The sequence below is a fragment of the Moschus berezovskii genome, chromosome 7 (genome assembly GCF_049115385.1).
Source record: "Moschus berezovskii isolate FMDL1 chromosome 7, NW_MosBer_1.0, whole genome shotgun sequence".
Classification (NCBI taxonomy): domain Eukaryota; kingdom Metazoa; phylum Chordata; class Mammalia; order Artiodactyla; family Moschidae; genus Moschus; species Moschus berezovskii.
In genome coordinates this window covers 117,829,360-117,849,570 of record NC_142466.1, presented here as the reverse complement: position 1 = coordinate 117,849,570, position 20,211 = coordinate 117,829,360, and the positions used below count along the sequence as shown (strand labels likewise).

At 45.1% G+C, this 20,211-nt stretch overlaps 1 protein-coding gene across 10 annotated transcripts in view; it reads right to left on the bottom strand.

Moving 5' to 3' along the window:
• The window catches only part of CNTRL (centriolin), a 90,569-nt gene that overhangs the window by 31,631 nt on the left and 38,727 nt on the right, over window positions 1-20,211 (bottom strand). For 7 of the 10 annotated variants that reach the window (XR_016037928.1, XM_055427784.2, XM_088838317.1 and 4 more), the window contains 12 exons: window positions 17,046-17,222; window positions 13,663-13,797; window positions 10,487-10,632; window positions 9,691-9,898; window positions 8,840-9,019; window positions 6,884-7,063; window positions 6,049-6,168; window positions 5,614-5,758; window positions 5,035-5,183; window positions 3,247-3,427; window positions 1,899-2,212; window positions 151-356 (listed from right to left, as the gene is read on the bottom strand). Coding sequence is in view for 9 of the 10 variants with exons in the window: in XM_055427784.2 (XP_055283759.2) it covers window positions 151-356; window positions 1,899-2,212; window positions 3,247-3,427; window positions 5,035-5,183; window positions 5,614-5,758; window positions 6,049-6,168; window positions 6,884-7,063; window positions 8,840-9,019; window positions 9,691-9,898; window positions 10,487-10,632; window positions 13,663-13,797; window positions 17,046-17,222 (2,141 nt within the window). In the remaining variant the exon portion in view is untranslated. The remainder of the gene's footprint in view (window positions 1-150; window positions 357-1,898; window positions 2,213-3,246; window positions 3,428-5,034; window positions 5,184-5,613; window positions 5,759-6,048; window positions 6,169-6,883; window positions 7,064-8,839; window positions 9,020-9,690; window positions 9,899-10,486; window positions 10,633-13,662; window positions 13,798-17,045; window positions 17,223-20,211) is intronic. The other 3 variants (XM_055427785.2, XM_088838320.1, XM_088838318.1) reach the window with 2 other exon arrangements.

Genomic DNA, 20,211 nt, shown 5'->3' with positions numbered 1-20,211 from the left:
ATAACCACACGTGGCTAAGGCTACTGTTCTGGACGGGACAGATCTAGAACATTCCCAAGATCACAGAAAGTGCTATTGGACAACACTGATTTTGGTTACCTTAATGAACTAATTAATCTGAATCATAAAAATAAAATGGCTAATAATTACTTTCGCTGTTGATGTTTCTGGATGGTTCTATGTAATTCTTCTACTTCGTGCTCTAAGTCTTTCTTCTCTTGCAAAAGTTCATCAATATTATGATGCAGTTCTTCTATTTCTTTCTCAGACTGCCGCTTGGATACTCTCATCCTCTGTTCCTGCTTCTTTGATTTTAAATGCTGTATTATGTCTTCCAATCTAGAAACCTCATTCTCCTGAATAAAGAAAAAAATGCAATACTGAAATATCACATGACCTTTCCCCTTTTTCCTGCCCCAAACTGAAATGAACTGTGGTTAAAGTAGTATCTATGCCCTGAAAATTGTGGTAGCTTTCTAAGACTTCAGTTTGAAAAAAAATTAAGTCAAGCCAATGTCTCCACACATCACAGATGAAATGGATGGACCAACAGACTCTACGACTCTTCCATCAGTCCAGCTATGGCTGCCTGATAAACAGTCAGCAGACGCCTTCTGCGGGTTCTGCCTGGTCCCAGAGTTCAGCATCTGCAGAGACACAGACGTACGCATTGCCCCTCCTCTGGACACGTGGGAGGGGAGTGGGCTGAGACGGCTACTGAGAGGAAGGGCTTGGCTCTGAAGAATAAATGAAATAGGAAATATCTCAGCTGAAGAAGCAACGCACAAACACAGGAGCTATAAAGGCGCAGCCAGGGAACCATATAGACAGGGGGTACCAGTGGAGGGTTAAAGAGCCAGTTTGAGAGATTAACAAGTGCTGAGCCAACAGAACTTACAAAAACAGTGTGCTCTAAAGCACTTCAGGTTAACAAGAGTAATGGCCATTTTTAATCATGTAAATACGCACAGTCCCTCTGAAACGAGGCTGACCGATTAAAACTGGGCTGGTGGCTTCACACCCAGGTACTAGAACCCTTTATCTCCCTCTCAGTTCGCTGAGAGGAAAAGGAAAAAATCAAGAGCTCAGGAAAACATCAGGATCCAGGCGTCCTGAGTTTGAAGGAGGTACTTATAATGCGTTTTATTTCTTTAGTGCCGAAAGCTTGAAAAGTAACCTAGGGACTAGAAGGGAATCATTTCTTGAATTTAGCCTGGAGGAAAAAATGTGAAATACAGTAAAATTTATACAAAGTTAAATGAACTACACTGCCTACAAATAAAGAAATGTTATGCAGTTATTAAAATACTGCTTAAAAATGTCTATGAAAACCATGGGGAAAATGCTTGTAACATTAAGTAGGAAAAACAGAACACAAAATTATGGGCACAATAAGAAGAGAACTGTGAAAAGAAAGAAAGAACAATCATTAACCTCACCCCCGAGGGACGATCCCCAGCAAAGCCTTACTGTGCGCTGCTCTTACACAGGTTCACACGTGAACACGCGTCTACACATGTGTGCACAAGTACAGGCAGGCACGCGCATGTGCCTGGTCGCAGAGTCGGACACAACTGCAGCGACTGAGCAAGCACATGCCTATACACACACACTCACACAGTGCTCACCAACAAAAGCATCCATCATAAGCATTCTTTAAAAATGGATAATTTCTGGGCTGAAAGCATTTTTGTTATAAAATGGTTAAACTAGGTCCAGAGAGAGATCTGGTGCCCTGACTTCTGACCAGAACAGTATTTGAATAAGGGGATGTTTGCTCGGTTCTAAACACCAGCCTTAAAAGCACACTTTTGGGACGGAAGCCGTGCACAGGCGGGTCGGCTCTACGGCAGCCTCCCAGGGCGGCGGTGGACAGAGCTCTCGTGGCTCCCACTCACCAGGCCATGGTGCTCCGGCACGTTGCAGTGCAGCACGCCCACTGGGGTGAGCGGGATGGAGAAGCCGGGGGGTGGGGGCCCATATACAATGGGGGCGCCGGCAGGCGGCGGGCCACACACAACGGTGCCAGGGCTGAGAGGGCGGCTGTTGTCGGGCAAGGGTGGCGGCGGTGCGTAGAGGGCCACGCCCTGTGGCACAGGAGAGCCGTCGGGGAGCACGGTGTACATCATGTATCCAGGAGGAGGGATGAACGGGTGGTCGTCATGGTCATCCGGCTCGCTCTCCTCCCGGCTCTCTCCTCCACTGTCTGCATCTTCAAACAGAAACACAGGAGCGTGTCTTATTCCCGTGGCTTACTAGGTAAACACGCCGAGGAGAGAACAGCGGCATTCAGACCAAGATATCAGAGATGCAAAAATAAAATTTTGTAAAAAAGGCCAAAAGCAGTTTTGAAACATGGATCACAACAGGGCTTCCAATTCTTTTCACCAGGTGAACCTGAGTCTCTGACACCTGTCCACTGGTTTGCTTTTTTCCTGTCTTCACTCATTCATCACTCAGCAGCATTTGAGAGCCTGCTTCATGCTACATGAAGGCCAGCAGAGACATGCAAGGAGACCCACAGCCCCGGCTCCACCACCGTCGGGACACATAGCCTCTCTGTGGCGGTCTGCTCACTGACCTCTCCAGCGAACAAGAGCTTGGCGCATTTATCACTGATGACAGAGAACCAAGCACGCAGCAGGCCCTCGACTTCCTGAACGAACGAATTCTCAGAATGTAAGATTCCCAGTTTACAGGTTAACACTCTGAGAGCAGCTTAATAATCTGCCTAGCATGACACAGCTACTTAGTGAAAGAGCCGGGATTTACCCCAGGTCTGACTCTTTCCTCTGGAGACAGACCTGTAACACTTCATTTCAGTTGAGGTAAATAATGCCATGAGACAAGGATGTAAACTACTGCATGCCAGGAGCACAGGTGAACTGTTCAGCGTGCCTGGGTAAGGCAGCGAGAAGGAAGGTGCCAGAAAAAGAGCACTTTTTGAGGACCTGGGTCTTGATGAAGTCATGATGAGCAGAAATAGTTTGGGAGAGAAAAGAAGGAGTAGAACATTCCGAACAGAGGGGTTCAGACACAGAGATGTGAGAAACACAGCACGCAGCTGGGTATGGTTGACAGGTGGGGAAGCGATGGGAAGTGAGGCACGGGGTCACTGGCCAAGACCAGGTCACAGAGGGCCTACCGAGCAAGCTGAGAGACTGGACTGCACTTTATGGATTTCAGGGACCAAAAGTCATTAACCAGGCAAGAGAAATGCAACTTCCCGGATGTGATCTGACTTACCTTTATTTGAAAACGATTTATGTAACCCGCTCCTGATGGGAGAATAAACCCAGTATCCCGAGGCAGCTGGAGGGGCACCGTCTTCCTTCCCATCCTGCTGTGGTTTTCCAATAGGAGTTGAGGCTGCATACTTCAGCCCGACACCAGAGTCTTTAGTGGCCTGGGAACTGTGGCTGGAAACCTGAACAAGTGACAGAAGAGCACAGCATCTCTTACAAATGAAAAGACTGATGTGGAGAAAGGCCAGTCTACAGCAAAGCCAACAGAGAACTGGTTTCTCTCCCCACATCATAACTCCCATTCTCACAGGGAGAAGTGGGACGCGACCACATGCTCATATAACCTGCATGGGGTCAGCCTCCTGGCTCCTGGACTCATCTTTCCTGGGGGTTTCTCTTCTCTGGCCTCATTCCCGATGGCCCAGCAAGTAAGATCTGGAAACCAGGTGCTCTCCAGGCTGCCTGGGACCTTCGTCTCCTGCGCTGCTAGGAGCCGGGCCTGGCCTTAGAGCGCTACTCTTATGCTCCTTCTCCTTCCCAGTTGCAGGTCGACCCTCCAAACCCTCCCCCAACTCGGGCTCTGCTCCACCTACACTGCTTCCACCTGTGGTCCTGGTTGTGCCAAGACGTCTGGCTTCCTTAGAGATCTGGGAGGAGGATCTTAGATTGTGCTCTCGGGGTTTTGATGAAGTCCACACGGCCCTGGGATCCCAGCGGGTTAGGGCTGCTTCTCCTGACTGTGGTTGTCAGCGGATTCCAGCAGGATGTCGCTCTCGGCTCTGCAGGAGAGCCTCTCCTTCCTTCCCACGTTCAGGCCGCAAACCTTCACTCTGTGCCCACTGAACACCCCTCAGTCCTTCTCTCCTCCAGCTCCTCGGCTCTAGCCTCCTCCATCCTTCACCCGAATGAGTTCAAACAGCCCCACAGAGCAGCTCGTGCACTGCACGTCTAGCCTTCACACTCTGCCAGACTCTTCCTCCAAAGCTAGAGCTCTGATCACAGCACACACAACCGCAGTTTCCCAAGGCCTACATAATTAAGTGTAAGGGATTTTGAAGTCCCTTTGAAAAAAAATCATGGCCCCAATCTACTTTACCTTTCACTGTTCCCATCCTGCCCTCAAGCCCCGCAAGGCTACCTGCCATGGCTAACCCAACGCTCCTTGCCCTCGTGGGCTGTCCCCTCGCTCCTGAGAGCATAGCCTGCAAGGGCCGCTTAGTGTCCACTTCACACCCCTGTGTGTGAAGGCTTCTTTCCTAAACATTCCCATGAGATAAACCTGTAACTCTCTGCAATGGGGGCAGAGACGTCTAGTCTATTGTCATGTGTGTGTCACTGTTTAGTAATTACATTGGTGTAACTGTGTTCCTCCCCAGCTCATGAACTCTTGGAGGGCAGGGACTGTATCATTCGTCATGGCTTCCCACCAAGGTCGTGCACTTGACCTAGACCTCAGTAAGCACTGAATGAATGTCTGTTAAAAGGAAATGAAATCCAGGTGCCTATTTTTCTGTCTCAGCCTCTTTCAACAGTTTCAACAGGCTCTCTGGGCTCAAGTCACTTTACCTCCTTACAGGATCCTTATTCTAGGACCCCACCACACACACCTGAGCATGAGTGGGCGACTGCCACACTCCTTGGGAATGCCCTATTCCCATCTCAGTATAAACACGTGGCTGAGCCCAGATATCTGTTCTTGACACCTGATCACAGATTTACGGAAGGCAACTTTGTTACATGTTCTTAAAGAGAAGTTAGTGTATATATCCCAACAACACAGACTTCCTACTTTTGATGACGATGGTGGTGGCATGAAGTACCAATAGCCTCGTCTTTTGAAAGGATCTGCCATGCTGCTGATGTAATCATTCTGGTAAGAAACTTCACATCGGAGTTCAGCAATTTCTTCCAAAATATTTTCAATGCCTTCTCTGTTATCTGTAAAGGAAAGTCATTCCATGAGTTGGGCATGAAATCATCTACTTCCTTTCTCTCTCAAAATACAGAAGTGATTCCATGAGAGCCAATGACTCTGAGTTCCTCACAGCTATCCTTTGGTAATAAGTGTTTGTTGATACTTAAAGAGGACAGACATATCCTACTGCTACTCACTTAGAAAGCGAGCCAGAGAAATACACGGATTTGTAAACATTCCTTTTTTTGAAAATACAAAAATGAATCTCTTCTCTCTTTGTAATCAAGTCCCTTGATACTGCACTTACGTACAATGGAAAAGGTTCTTTATTTATGAAGCTAATTATTACAGCTCTGTAACTCAAGCATGGGCTTGACTGGTAACAAATACATCTGCTAAAGGGAAAAAACCAACAGAGTGATCCGGTTCTAAAGCCAAAGCCCAGGACCTTACCAGCCCCGGCGAGGTCCAGTAAGCGCCGCAGCCTCGCGGTCTCTCTCCTGTGCTTCTCCATGGTCTCACTCAATTTCTCGATTTCCAGCACCTGTGAGCTTGCTCCTCGGGTGCCTACCTCTACTTTCTCCATCTCAATTCGAAGCTATTAAAAAAATCACATATACCAAGTTGCCAATGAATATTCTTTTCCAGATGCATTTCTCCTCTCAGTATGATTTATAATCCTCTGATGTTTTACTTCTACTTTACTAATGAGGAACCCCATTGCTCTGGACATTTAAACAACGCAGTGCCTGGCACACAGCAGAGGGTCAAGCACTGACTGACTAAAGATGGTGCCTCAAAATTCTCTGAGAGGCCCCTGCAGAAATTCAATCACTGAGGAACTGATAAGGACCCGAGGAGGTGGCCTCACGGGGTCCCGGCACTGACCTGCTCCTCTTTCTCCCTGAGAAGATTCTGCAGGAGTTCGATCTCTGCTTCCGCTCGGGTCAGATCCCCCGCGGCCTGTGCTGCCTTTCTGCTGAGCCGCTCCGTCTCCTGCAGGTCCTGCTGGGACGGAGGCGCGGGGAAGGCACTAGGGCACTGCGGGCTGTGCTCTTCTCTCTCTCCCCCAGACTCAGTCTCTGCTCTCATCAGCTCACACGCCTGGCTGCCCCTGCACAGGAAGTGCCAGGCCCCACCTCGCCTGCCCATCACCTGCAGCCCCCCTAAACTGTCTGTGGGCTCCAAGTGGGCAGGGAACTACATCAGTAAAGCACAGCCCAGCGTCTCCTCCCCGTCCCAGGCTCCCATGACTGGGGGCCTCTGTGGGCCCCTGTGGTGAGACTTCTCCCTCCACAACCTGGGTCTTAATTGCATCAGCATTTGCATCCTATAAAGGCTGTGACAGACTTTTCTCAGTCAGGACTCATAACGACCCTGTGAAGAGACTGGTCCTCTATACATGATGAAAGGGCTGCGGTTCAGAAGGCTGACGCCGCAGGACTGAGGCTCTGCTTCGGTGTGTGTCGACAGCTGCCTGCCTCAGCGACCCCTACACTCCGAGGGAAGGATGGTTCGCTTCACTTGACGGTTCTTTGGGGACTCACTAGAGCACCACACCCACGGCAGGGCTGTGATGGGGGAAGTGCAACCATCAGGTCTGAAGAGAAACAGACAACTTTACGCAAGAGCCAGTCTATAATGAGAGCTCAAAAACACAAGTGGACAGGTGTTTTGGCAGGGGCAGTCTTGATGGACACTTGTTCTGTGCGTGGGGACTCACCTCTGCACGCTCCTGATTAATCTTCATAACGGTTCCATGAAGGGACTTGAGCTGGTCTTTGGCGATGGTGAGCTCGGCCGTGGCTATCTTATCAGAGGCAGCCACAGCCTTCTTTAGTTTCTTCAATTCTTTATCTAAACCCAGAACCTGCGCCTGAGATTTGGCATCTTCAAGTTTCTTCTGAGATTAAAAAAAAAAAGTTAAAGAGATGACTCATTTGGTGGCAATGAATTAAGATGTAAGCCCCATGGGAGCAGGGACTCTGTTCACATACCCCATGCCTAGAACAATACCTAGTACACAGCAGGTGCTCCGGAGTGAAACATAAAAACGTCTCAAACCGTACAGTAACTTAGAATGAAATCAATATACTCAGTCTAGAAGCTTTGTGCTCGTAAATCCATTCATCTGTTGCAAAAACATTTCTTGGCACCACTGCCAAGCGATGGACCCCCTTGTGATCACTGGGGCCTATGGTGGTAAAGCAAACAGACCTGCCTGCTGCCCTCGAGGGGCTTATGAGACACATGTATTACACAAATGCTGAGGCAGATGTGTAACTGAAACTGTGCCTGCTGCTCTCGAGGGAGAGAACAAGGTGCCCACCTCTGTGAGCGGCTGGCAGGAGAGACCCAGGCTGGTGGGGGAGGGAGTCGGGGAGAAGGGGGGAGACGTGGTGCGGGGGAAGCCAGAGCCTGGGGGTCTCGGGAACGGAAAGCAGCAGCATGGTGAAGAAAGGGGAGCGCTCAACGGAGGCCAGCCACACAGCGCCGCAGAGGCAAAGGCGCCTTCGTCTATATCCGAGAGACAATGGAGGCTGCTGGAGAGAAGGGGAGATGGCAGGGACCGACAAGAGTCTGTTTATGCTTTGTGCTGGCTGCTCCGCGGAGCCGGTGGTAAGTGGAAATGGCGGCTGTCCGGCGGCCGCAGCCGCTGTCCAGAAGAGATGATTCATTACGGTGGATGAGGGTGGTGGCCCTGGAGAAGGACAAAGTGCAGATATTCCAGAGAGATTTTGGAGGTAGACTCAGTAAGACTAGGGAACTGATGGGTTCTCACTGAAGCATGAAGCAGGCCACTCACCAGGGCTGGGAGAAGGTACAGAACAGTGCAGCCTGAGAGTGAGCTTTCCAGAGAGAAGTGAGGCAGCCACCCATCCGAGGCTGGCAAACACTTACAGTGTCACCACTATGCCCGGATGGGTGGTTTTTAATTCAGGAATACTCAGCCACGAGTGCAGGGCTAAAGAAAGCAGACAGCTGCTGTTTTGTCACAGAAGATAGGAGAAAGGAGCAAGGAATTTGAGGATATTTGCAAACAATGGTGATAGTGGGAGACCACGGAATTTAAGTTGGACAAGGAAGAAAGTAAAGAAGAAAAAAAAAAAAGGCAGGAAAGCCATACACCAGGAAAGCTGGGGCTAAGGCACTGGGATCATCCATAAGGTTGAACTCTGTCAGCGTGAGGGTGCTGACAGCAAAAGAGGCTATGATCAGAGTGCGATGTTTCAACTCGTGACTTCAGAGATGTTGGTGCAACTTCTGAACTGGACAAGGTGTGACAAGGGGAGCAGTGGCTGAGGTAGCTTTGGAGCAGCTTAAAAAAAGGCCAGGGAATTACAAAGAAAAGTGAGGAGTTGAAAAGTAATGTTGCACAGATGTATCCGGTTTGGCAAGGGGTGTAGAAGGAGGCAAATCACCCCAACAGCTCTGAAGTACCACCCAGTCGACTCTTCACTCGCGCCTGACATCCCAATTCCCTTGCTTCCATCCACCATGCCCCCGCGTCTCAGGCTCCAGATCCAGTGACATGCACCCAGGTCTCTCTAGGTCGGCCCCCCTCGGAGCCAGCAGTGCAGCCAGAGGTGACGGTGATCACAGCCCTCTCAGCCGCCCCCTCGCTGAGAGCAGGACCCTGCCGCAGGGACTCGTGTGTCTCTTTCCTGGTCTTGCCCACCTTCTTCTCTAACTCCTGGAGTTGGGCTAGAATTCTCCCCTTCTCCTCATCAGCTTCCTGCAGCTGTAGATCTGTAAGGCCTTGGATTTCCTCCATACTTTTCAGATTCTCTTGTAAATAGTGAATCTCATTCTCTAACTGCTGAATTCTTGCTTCGTGTTGCCTCTTGTCAAAATTAATCTATGAGGAAATCAAGGTTCAAAAATTATTTTTAAGCAAAATATTGTTTGAGCAAAATAAACACCTTCTGGAGAATTGTATTTCATTTTACTAAAGAGTATTAATGGCTTACTGGGGATGGGTTAATCACAACTGTTCTCTAGGATCCATTTTAACATTTGCCTCATCATTAAAATAATTATATCAAAAACTCAGGTTCTGGCACCATACTATGCTCTAGCAACGTGGTGTTACTGACCTGCACGTTAAGAAACAGCTCCCTTGCTTCCAAAATAAGGAAAACACAGTGTCATGCAGAAGCCTGACTATGACATCGGTCACCACACTTAGGGCTACAATTCAGTCACACACAGTCTGACTTACCGTATTTCTAAAAAATTATACCTTTATTAATTGTACCTTAAAGGTATAATTACCTTTATTAAGGTATAATTAATATAACAAACATTTTTTTTTTTTTTGAAGCCATGCCATGCTGCTTGTGGAATCTCAGTTTCCCACCCAGGGATCGAGCCCCAGCTCTTGGCCGTGAAAGTGAGGAGTCTTAATCAACGGACCACCAGGGAACGCCCTACACTGTATTTACACGAAAAAGCGAGCCGTCTGACTTGCTGAAAAGCATGCGTGTTTTCTAAACGCTTTCCTCCGGTTGCCTCCTGCCCGTCTCTTACCCTTGCTTCTAGTGCTCTCTCACAGGCCTGCCTGAATGCTTCCTGTCCATCCGCCAGCTTCTCCTGATGCAGAACCATTTCTTCTTGGAGTTTTCTTTCCCTCCCTTGGGCTTCCTCTTTCTCCCACTGGGAACGTGTCAGCATTTCACTAAATTGTATCTGCAAGTCAGCAAGACTTTTCCCTAAGACATCTGAAGGACTGTGGATTCTGGTAAGGGGGGAGAGGAAAGATGTTATGAACGTGACATTTTATTTTTGACGCTGGATGCAAGCACGCCAGTAACATCAGTACATGAGTAAGAAGAGCTGTGTGGGCCGGCACCTGTTGTCAATCCACAGCAAATCACTGTGCACCTCCGGAGTGCAAAGCATTGTTTTATCAACTGACTGCTGCCACTCTGAGAGCAAAGGCTGCCTTCAGGCTAACTGTGTGTTCAAAGAACTAACGTCCATTTCACATTTTCAAATTAGCCTGTTTTTCTTTAGCTATTTGTTTTCTACCTAAAGTGCATAAAGTGACTCTACTTCCTGACCATCTGCAGTAAGCTTTCAAGAATGAGTTACTCATAAAACCTTTATGTTTTTTAAATTAATAACAAAACATATAAAAGATTTAAAAAATCAGTGATGGACAACTTGAATTAAGTAATCTATGTCTCAATCATGGTCAGACGATAGGGAGAAAACCTTACAAAAGAAACCAGACATGCACAGTTGCGGAAAGGGGATTTTATCACTGGGGCCCGCATTCACAACTCGGCCCACTCTGTACCTGGTGGCCCTGACCTTCTATTACCTCATCTCTCCAGATCCCGATTTCAGTTTTCTCCTTAATTCATCGACACGAGCTGCCACTTCTTCTGGATGAATCAAACCATCAGCAACATGATTAAGGTGATTCTGGAAATCTTTAAGTTGCTGTTTTAACAGCTTATTGTCATCCTATGGAGGGAGGCAAAATGAAGAGGGATAAGAGTAACCAAAACAAAATTTAAAAATACACTCACACATACACACACAGCCTATATTATTTACCACATAATAGCTCTAGTGAACTCCTTTTACCATTTTTTAGAAACCCTTCCCACTGTGGCTGACAGTGTCTGAATATGCTGATTCACCCAGTCACAAAAGACACAGGCAGGCGCTGTGACGTGTCCCGTGTGACGCAAAAGGAGGCACCTGCGGACACCACCTGCTTCTTGCCAAAAGCTAATAATGTGAGTCTAAATACACCTCTACATAAGAACATGCTAATCAGCGCCATGCGGGAGTAGCCAGCAAACGCCAGACTATGGGAAACTCTACAGGACAAAGGCCTGGTTTTCTTCAGTGTGGAGGAAAGGTCAAAACAGAGCAAACCTACAGATTACAAGAGACTTAAGAATCAAGCCAACTAAATGCACCGTGCACACTGGGTTTGGATTCCAAAAAACACTTCTAAAAACTCAGGAGACAACGTGGGTATTCTTAAGGTATTTGCTGATATTGGGGGTGACTATAATTTTAAGGTGTCACAATGGCAGCCATGTTTACACTTTTTTTTTTTCCTGTTCATGCCATGCAGCTTGTGGGATCTCGGCTCCCCAACCAGGAACTAAACCCTGGCCACGGCAGTGAAATCCCAGAAGCCTAACCACGAGGCCTTCGGGGAACTCCTTTATGCTTCTTTTTTAAAACCCTTATTTTTCAGAGACACATGCAGTAGTATGCTATTTACAGATAAAATTAGATGTTTTGGACTTACTTCAAAATAATTCAGTGTGAACAGATGTGGGGGTGGGGTGTGGAAGACGTTATCGATTAAATAAGATTGGATGTGTGTTACAGATGAAGTAAGACAGGCCATATGTTGAAACTGTTGAAGATGAGTTACATATACATTCAGATTCACTTTAGTATTCTACCTTGGTATATGCTGGAGAATGTACACAATTCAAAGTTAGAAAAACAAAACCACCTTCCCATAATACTGGCGCTTCTCTAACAGCGCACAACACTCTGTGGGAGTATTTGTTATATGCGAGCATATTTTCACTAACTAGTGAACAAATCTAGACCCCAGAATTAAATCCAGACAATGTCTCTTTCAAGTGAGGAAAAAAAAAAAAAACTGATAAAAATAGTTCTACATCCTAAGTTCCCCCAAATACTTATATGCTACTTCAGTGATTAATTTTCTTCAAACCTGGTATAATATTGGGTTTTTTGTTTCAAAACTGATAACTCAAATGGTGAATTCAGCATTACCATGAACAGGTCTGTCTACTGTTACTTATCTGTGAACTGTCCCTGCCCTTTGCCCTGAGGCACCCATATTTACACTACTATCTAATCCTGGTCACAGGTGATCTGAACCAAGGACAGTCAATCCACTGACTAGAAGAAGAGTTCTCACTCCCTCCAGCATTAGAACCAAAATCCAGTCCATCAAGTCTCCAGGAGAGTTAGTCCTGTAAAGTTACACTGGCTCAGGGCTGGAGTTGATGCTAAGTCCAGGGAGACAGAGTGGGAAAAGTGAGAGCCGCCTAGGCCTGGGAGGTTGACAGAGCAGCTCTGGTCACTAGCAAGCTGCCTGTCTCCTTCTTTGAGCTAGCATGAGTAGGTTTTGGCTCACGGCAACTAAACGATTTCTGACAAAGATAAATGCAGAGTGAGTTTAACTTGAACTCTGTATCAGGAGTTTAGAAGGCCATGTAACCAAAGGACCCAGTTCCAACTAAGAGAATCTCACGGCATGGACCAGCATTCTGGAAACCTGATCTCAGTTTCTCCTTTGGAGAGAAGGCTCCTGAAGTCCTTTTCTTTGAGAGATATATACTGAAGTACTTAGGGTTGAAATAAAGAGGTATGATATTTTCTTTAAAGTATCCCAGCAAAAAGAAAAAGTGGACTAACTGAAACAAGAATGGCAGAATGTTGACGACTGTTTGAGCTGAGTAAACAAAAGGGCATAAGGCTATTTTTCCTCTGATTTTGTAATGATTTGCAAATTTCCATAGTAAAAATAAAAAACAATCCAATGAATACCTAACAAACACAGAGCTCACACAAGAATAGAAAGCATGTAAATCTTTTATGATGTTCACTTCAGAAGCTGAAATGACAGAAGTAAAAACGAGATTCCAGGTAACTAGATTTCCTTAAACTTTGAGAAAAAAATATTCTGTGCATTGGGAGAAAAGAGAGAGAATTCAGGTGAGCTTACTTATACAGTCTTATTTGTCACAACCCCTCTACATGAATTTTTGGAGCCCTCCTCACAAATACAACTCTGCCCCTTGGTTTCTGGTGAAGTGGAACAGCTGACACCTCAGCTGTGAGGCCTCCGACCTCACAGACCTGGAAACCTGTGTGATGATCCAAGTACTCATTTTTTCAGACATCTGTCCTCTTTGGGAACGTTTAATTACCTGGAAAATCCTGTCTACCTGCTTCTCCTGCAGTTTATGGAGCAGATTATTGTGAAAATAGCTGTAAAACTAATTTGCCCAAGAAAACTCTCATAAATGTAAAATGACTGCATTTTTAATGACATCACTTCTGAGAAGGGGACTGTGAAAGCTTTACAATTAAGTTCTACTGCAACCCATTCTAGTTATATTCCTGGATAATTACAAAAATATTTCAGTGGAGGCCCAACTGCTCCCTTTAGCCCAGTCTGATAATAATGGTATTATCAGGGGAAATGCAAGGTACAGCTGTCATCCATCAGTTTACAGCGTTCTCTGCTTATGACCAGCACAGACTCCATCTCTCAGCACCACCATAACAACACAAAGGACATACACAGTCATAATCTCAAAACGTTGGGCTCACAAGGGACAGAAGCTACGGTGCTATCCTAGCTCAAATTCCTTTTTTCAAATAGCTTACTGCATGTAAGAGCAGGTTGTGGAGTGTCTGACTAATAGATGGCAACATCTTTGGGCGTCCCAAGTAAGAATGTATCTGGAGCCAACAAGTCCCTACCTGCAGCTGTTTAAGTTGGGTGCGGAGCTCACTGTTTTCTTGTTCTTTTTCTTCCGAGAGCTGGGCTTTTCCCAGGGCATTCTTGAGGGCTTGTTTTTCTTTCTCAAGTTCTGTTTGTAGAGTTGACTGTTCTAGCTATTCCCATAGGAAGCAATGATACAAAAAAGTAAAACAGCAATAATTTATGATCAAATTAGGCATGAATAAACTGAAGGGACTTAGTGCGCGTGCATAAACTTACACACACATGCCACCCCCTGAGAGTTTTGGTTTTACAATGATTCAGAGGTTTATGTTTGTACCTCCAAATTAAAAGGCTCAAGGTAGGTTTTTCACAGGCCTCCTTCAACTATTAATATAGAAGGAAGGGTAAGCATCAGAATCTCTGGAGGGAGCCCAGATACCAACCTTGAAAGGCTCTGTGAGGGAGCCAACAATGACTGCTCTCCCTTCCCTTAGACAACATTTCTTACACTGTGGTCCTCAACCACCTGCACGAAAATCACTTGGCACGCTTGTTAAACATGCAGAGGCCTGGCCTCCGTCTCAGACTTGATGGGCCAGAGTTTCTAGGACAAGGCCCAGGAATCTGCACTTAACAAGTGTCACGAGTGACTTCAATAACTAAAAGGTGCCAATCAGAGATCTGTAAAGCCGAGAGATGGCCTGTCGCGTCCGTGCTCTCAGTGTGCGGCTGTAAGACCAGTACTGGTAGTCTTGATGCCAAGGAAGGGAACGTCCTTTCCAATGCCACGTGGATTTGGGAACGGGCCTATTTTTGTCAAGACTTATAAGAAAAATTAAAAAAGGACAAGGGAAGTACAACAGATTTTTAAGCTAGTAAGCGCTGGCTTAAACACTTAAATTTTATTTCAAAGGAGATGCCATCCAGAAATTGTATTCACTATTAGCTACAAAGCATATTAATATTTACTGCTATTTTAATTGTTTTTTCCCCAGTCTCCTCTTTTCCACACTCTGAGCAGGTCAACTATGGTTTTATAAAACTCGGTGCTCTTAAGAAGTATAACACTGTCAACTGGCAAATGGTCACTTAGTATTAATAAGGAAGCAAATGGAAAGTAACACAGTTACTATAGTAAGCCAACCTATTTTTATTTCCTTTTCTAGTCAAATGAAAGCGATTTTACATGAATTCCTGGTATTCAAACTACTTCATTTTTAAATTAACAACCTTATTTTTAACTGACATATAACTGATTTATAATGTTTCAGCGTACAAATATACACCTATTCTTTTTCAGATTTTTGTCCATTATAGGCTATTATAAGATACTGCATGCAGCTCCCTGTGCTACAGGGTGGGTCCCTGTTGACCTATTTTAAATACAGTAGCAAGTATATGTTAATACCAAACACCCAATTTATCTCTCCTCTTCCCTTTTCCCTTTGGTAACCATAAATTTGTTTTTTACGAGTCTATTTCTATTTTGTAAATAAGTTCATTTGTGTCATTTTTTTTAGATTCTACATGGAAGTGATATATGCTAATTGTCTTTCTCTGATTTACTTCACTTGTATGATAATCTCTCGGCCTCTCCACTTTACTGCAAATGGGATTTTATTCCCTTTTACGGCTAAGTAATATTACACACACAGGCACACACACACACTGCATCTTCTTTATCCATTCATCTATTTATAGACATTCAAGTCGCTCCCAGAGTCTTGGTTATTGTATCAATAAATAGTGCCGCTATGAACACTAGCATGCATGTATCTTTTCAAATAGTTTTCCTCTTTTCCAGATCCAGATCCAGGAGTGGGACTGCTGGATCATGCAGTAACTGTTTATAGTTTTTTAAGAAACCTCCATACTGTTCTCTTTAGTGGCTGTACCAACTCACACTCCCCGCAACAGTGTAGGAGGGTTTGCTTTTCTCCACACCCTCTCCAGCATTTACTCTCTGTAAAGGATGTGCATTCTGACCGCTGTGAGGTGGCACCTCACTGTAGTTTTGATCTGTATTTCTCTAATAACTAGCAACGCTGAGCACCTTTTCCTGCGCCTGTTTCAAACTATCTCACCTTACTTAACTTTCAGCCAGTGGGAAGCTACTAACCCTCCTCAGGTGCAGGTACTGGAAGAGGCGCCGACAATCTGGGCATTCACTGTGCCCTGAGTCCAGCAGGAGAGACAGACAATCTAAACATGATTTCACACACAGGACAGAATGCTTTGAGCACAAGTTAAAGGACAATCAGAGTCCTGAACCCAGATTTTCAGCAGATACAGTGGGAGGTCTGCGTGGGCTTCCTGGTGGAAAATGCAACCCATGTGTCTAACCCTAAACACAGTTGTACTTTAATGAGGTCAAGAATATACTATAACTGGTCGCTGTCTGCCTCCCTGCCCTTACTTCTCTCTCACTCCCCGCTGCTCCCCTCAGCCCTGGCGCACTGGAGGCGGACTTCAGCGTTTCAAATGCATCACGCTCTCTCTCCTTGCCTGTGCTCATCTCGCCCCTGCTCCCTCTGCAGAGCCAGACCCCAGTCATCTTTCAAGTCTCGGCCGAAGCATCATTACCACGGGCAGTTTTCCCTGACCGCTGCTCCCCTAGCACAGGGCCCTGCCCCCTTCTCCGTCTAACACCTGTTTCACCAGCCGGACCGTCGGCTTCACAAGGACAGTAACCACGTCTGTGCCTCTCTCTGCTGCATCCACAGCATCTGGTCTTTAATGTCCAATCAGTATTTATTGGATGAATAAAAAACTTTATCTAATTTTCACGGTATAATTTAAACTAGTGGATGTTTCACGCAACCAAAACAGAAAGTAGCAAAGTAAAATTTAATTTCAACTTGAAAGAGGTCTCTTGAAGCTGGTTTGAGAAAGAAAAACAAGAATTTAGTGATTGCCAACTGTTAATGCTTCCTGCCCACTGTCTCACTTTCCTCACCATAACTCACATGACAGAAGAGGTGAGTCCTTGTCAGAGGCTCAGAGCCATGCAGCGGCACGCCCACGTTCACACAGGGTCACACTTGAGCTCAGGCCATCTGACCCCAAACATGTGCTCTTCCCAGCACTTCACACTGCTGTTGTTTAGTTGCTAAGTTGTGTTTGACTCTTCTGCAATCCCATGGACTGTAGCCTGCCAGGGTCCTCTGTCTATAGGATTTCTCAGGCAAGAATACTGGAGTGGGTTGCCACTTCCATCTCCAGGGGATCGTCTCAACCCAGGGATTGATCGAACCTACATCTCCTACATTGTGGGTGGATACTTTACCACTGAGCCACCGGGGAAGCCCATCATTCCACATAGGCTTAAAAAGTGTTTAATATTAGAGTAAATGAAAGGAAGCTGTCAGGTTGAGGCCCAGGCTACCTGGTTTCGAGACGGCTTCATGCTCTTACTCACCTGGCTGAGCCTTGTCAGTTTTCCCAGCTCTTCTTTGAGCTGGCTGGCTTCGGCATCCCTCATTCTTAGCTGAGCCTCTAACTCAGCCTCATAGGCACTGAGATCTCCATGGGTCTGCTGCAGGGATGCATTCACCTCATGTTGCTCTTGCAGGGCGCTTTCTAGCTCTGCAAGCTCCTGCAAGGATTCAGTGTATATTTAAGTCCAGAACCCTCATTGTGCTGCTTGAGCATCTGTAAGTCATTATAAGTAACCTGAGCACTTAAACCAAATGCTGGCCAGCCACTGCTGCCCAGGCACAGAGAGCACTCACTGGCAACACGATGAGGTTGCAGGCTGTGTGAATCTAGGTTGGAAAACAAACCCCTGTTATCAGAAAAATCAGCAAGCTACAATGTGTTTTTCAGAGTAACCAGATGTGTGATCCTTTAAACAAGTCTTATGTATTCATAAGAAGAAAAAAAAAAGAGAATCAAATTTAAGGCCTATTTTCCTTCAGACATTGGAATAAATGTTTTCACACTCATTATTTCACTATACCCTCAGAGTAACTATGGAAGGCAAGGTGTTATCCCCGATTTATAGATGAGGAAATGGAGAATGAATATAGAAGTAAACAGCACGGGGCTGTGCAGCTAAAAAAACGATGAGTCAGAACATGAACTGAGATTTCTGACTCCAAAGCCCACACTTTCTATTAAACCATAATATGTTCACTGACCAGAAGAACAAAATGGGACCAGCACTCTCTAATATTAAGGATGACAGAGAAACTGAAAAGAATGTTGACAAGAATGTAAGTACATATTGATTAGTATGCCACAGTTCTGATCCACTTTAGTCCATTTTTTAAAATGATTAAACATTATATTCACTTATTTGGGATCTTGAAGAAGTAGACCAATCAAGCAGGTTTAGAAAAGGCAGAAGCACCAGAGATCAAATTTCCAACATCCGCTGGATCATGGAGAAAGCAAGAGAGTTCCAGAAAAACATCTATTTCTGCTTCATTGACTATGCCAAAGCCTTAGACTGTGTGGATCACAATAAACTGTGGAAAATTCTGAAAGAGATGGAAATACCAGACCACCTGACCTGCCTCTTGAGAAATCTGTATGCAGGTCAGGAAGCAACAGTCAGAACTGGACATGGAACAACAGACTGGTTCCAAATAGGAAAAGAAGTACGTCAAGGCTGTATATTATCACCTTGCTTATTTAACTTATATGCAGTGTACCTCATGAGGAACGCTGGGCTGGAAGAAGCACAAGCTGGAATCAAGATTGCCAGGAGAAATATCAATAACCTCAGATATGCAGATGACACTACCCTTATGGCAGAAAGTGAAGAGGAACTCAAAAGCCTCTTGATGAAAGTGAAAGAGGAGAGTGAAAAGGTTGGCTTGAAGATCAACATTCAGAAAACGAAGATCATGGCATCTGGTCCCATCACTTCATGGGAAATAGATGGGAAAACAGTGGAAACAGTGTCAGACTTTATTTTTCTGGGCTCCAAAATCACTGCAGATGGTGATTGCAGCCATGAAATTAAAAGACGCTTACTCCTTGGAAGGAAAGTTATGACCAACCTAGATAGCATATTAAAAAGCAGAGACATTACTTTGCCAACCAAGGTCCGTCTAGTCAAGGCGATGGTTTTTCCCGTGGTCATGTATGGATGTGAGAGTTGGACTGTGAAGAAAGCTGATCGCCGAAGAATTGATGCTTTTGAACTGTGGTGTTGGAGAAGACTCTTGAGAGTCCCTTGGACTGCAAGGAGATCCAACCAGTCCATTCTAAAGGAGATCGATCCTGGGTGTTCATTGGAAGGACTGATGCTAAAGCTGAAACGCCAATACTTTGACCACCTCATGCGACGAGTTGACTCACTGGAAAAGACTCTGATGCTGGGAAAGACTGGGGGCGGGAGAAGAAGGGGACGACAGAGAATGAGATGGCTGGATGGCATCACTGACTCTATGGACATGAGTTTGAGTGAACTCCGGGATTTGGTGATGGATAGGGAGGCCTGGCATGCTGTGATTCATGGGGTCGCAAAGAGTCGGACATGACTGAGCGACTGAACTGAACTGAACTCTGGATTACAAAGGAGAATCTTGTGATGAGAACTTTTATAGAAGAGTTTCTCAGTGGGTGATACAAAGACCACCTAGCATTTGAATCATCTGGGTTGCTTGTCCAGGATGCAGATTCTACATATATTCATATGTAGAATTCATATCCAGAATATCCAGAATATATAAAGAGTTTCTACAAATCATTAAGAAAAAGACAGACAATCCAACAGAAAAAGTTGGGCAAAGAATATGAAGAGGGAATTCACTGAAGACAAAAACTGAACGGTAAATAAACAGATGAAAAGAACTTAACTTCTTCAGTAATTAGGGGGAAATGTAGTTAAAACATTATTTTGCACAGAGCATAGAGGAAGAAGTTAAACCAACCATGAGGAAACAATCAGACAAATCTATAAGGTGGGATACCATACAGAACTACTAGCTGGATTCTACACAAACACACACAAGCTATAAAACACACCCTTAGTATAATTGGGAAAATGTGAATGTGACTCAGATATTAGACAATATTAAGGAACTGCTGTTGATTTTCTAGGTGTAATAATGGTATCACAGCGATGGAGGAAAATAGCCTCATTTTACAGAGATGTGGACTAAAGGGATAATGTCTTAACACCTTCAACTTCCAAATGACCCAGCAAAACATATATATATATATATGGTAAACTATTTGTTTAATTTAGGAGAGCACACAGAAGCTCAATGAACTATTCTTTCAACTTTCCTGTAAATGTAAAAAAATACGAAGATCATTTCAAACCTAGCAGATTGGCAAACACTAAGTCTGACAAAATATTATATTTCCTGAATTTGATCCTTATTCTGTGCTTACATTAGAAAATGTCCTTGTCCTTAGGAAAGACATGCTGAAATATTTCAAAGCTAAAGAGCATGATTGTCTACAACTAATTCTAACATGATTAGGAAAAAAATTAATATAAAAATGTACATAAAATCATGTAAAATTAAATGAGATAAAGCAAATGTGGCAAAGTATTAATCGGTGACTCTGAATGGAAGATACAGTGAGTTATTCTTGCAACTCTCCTATATGCTTGAAATTATTTC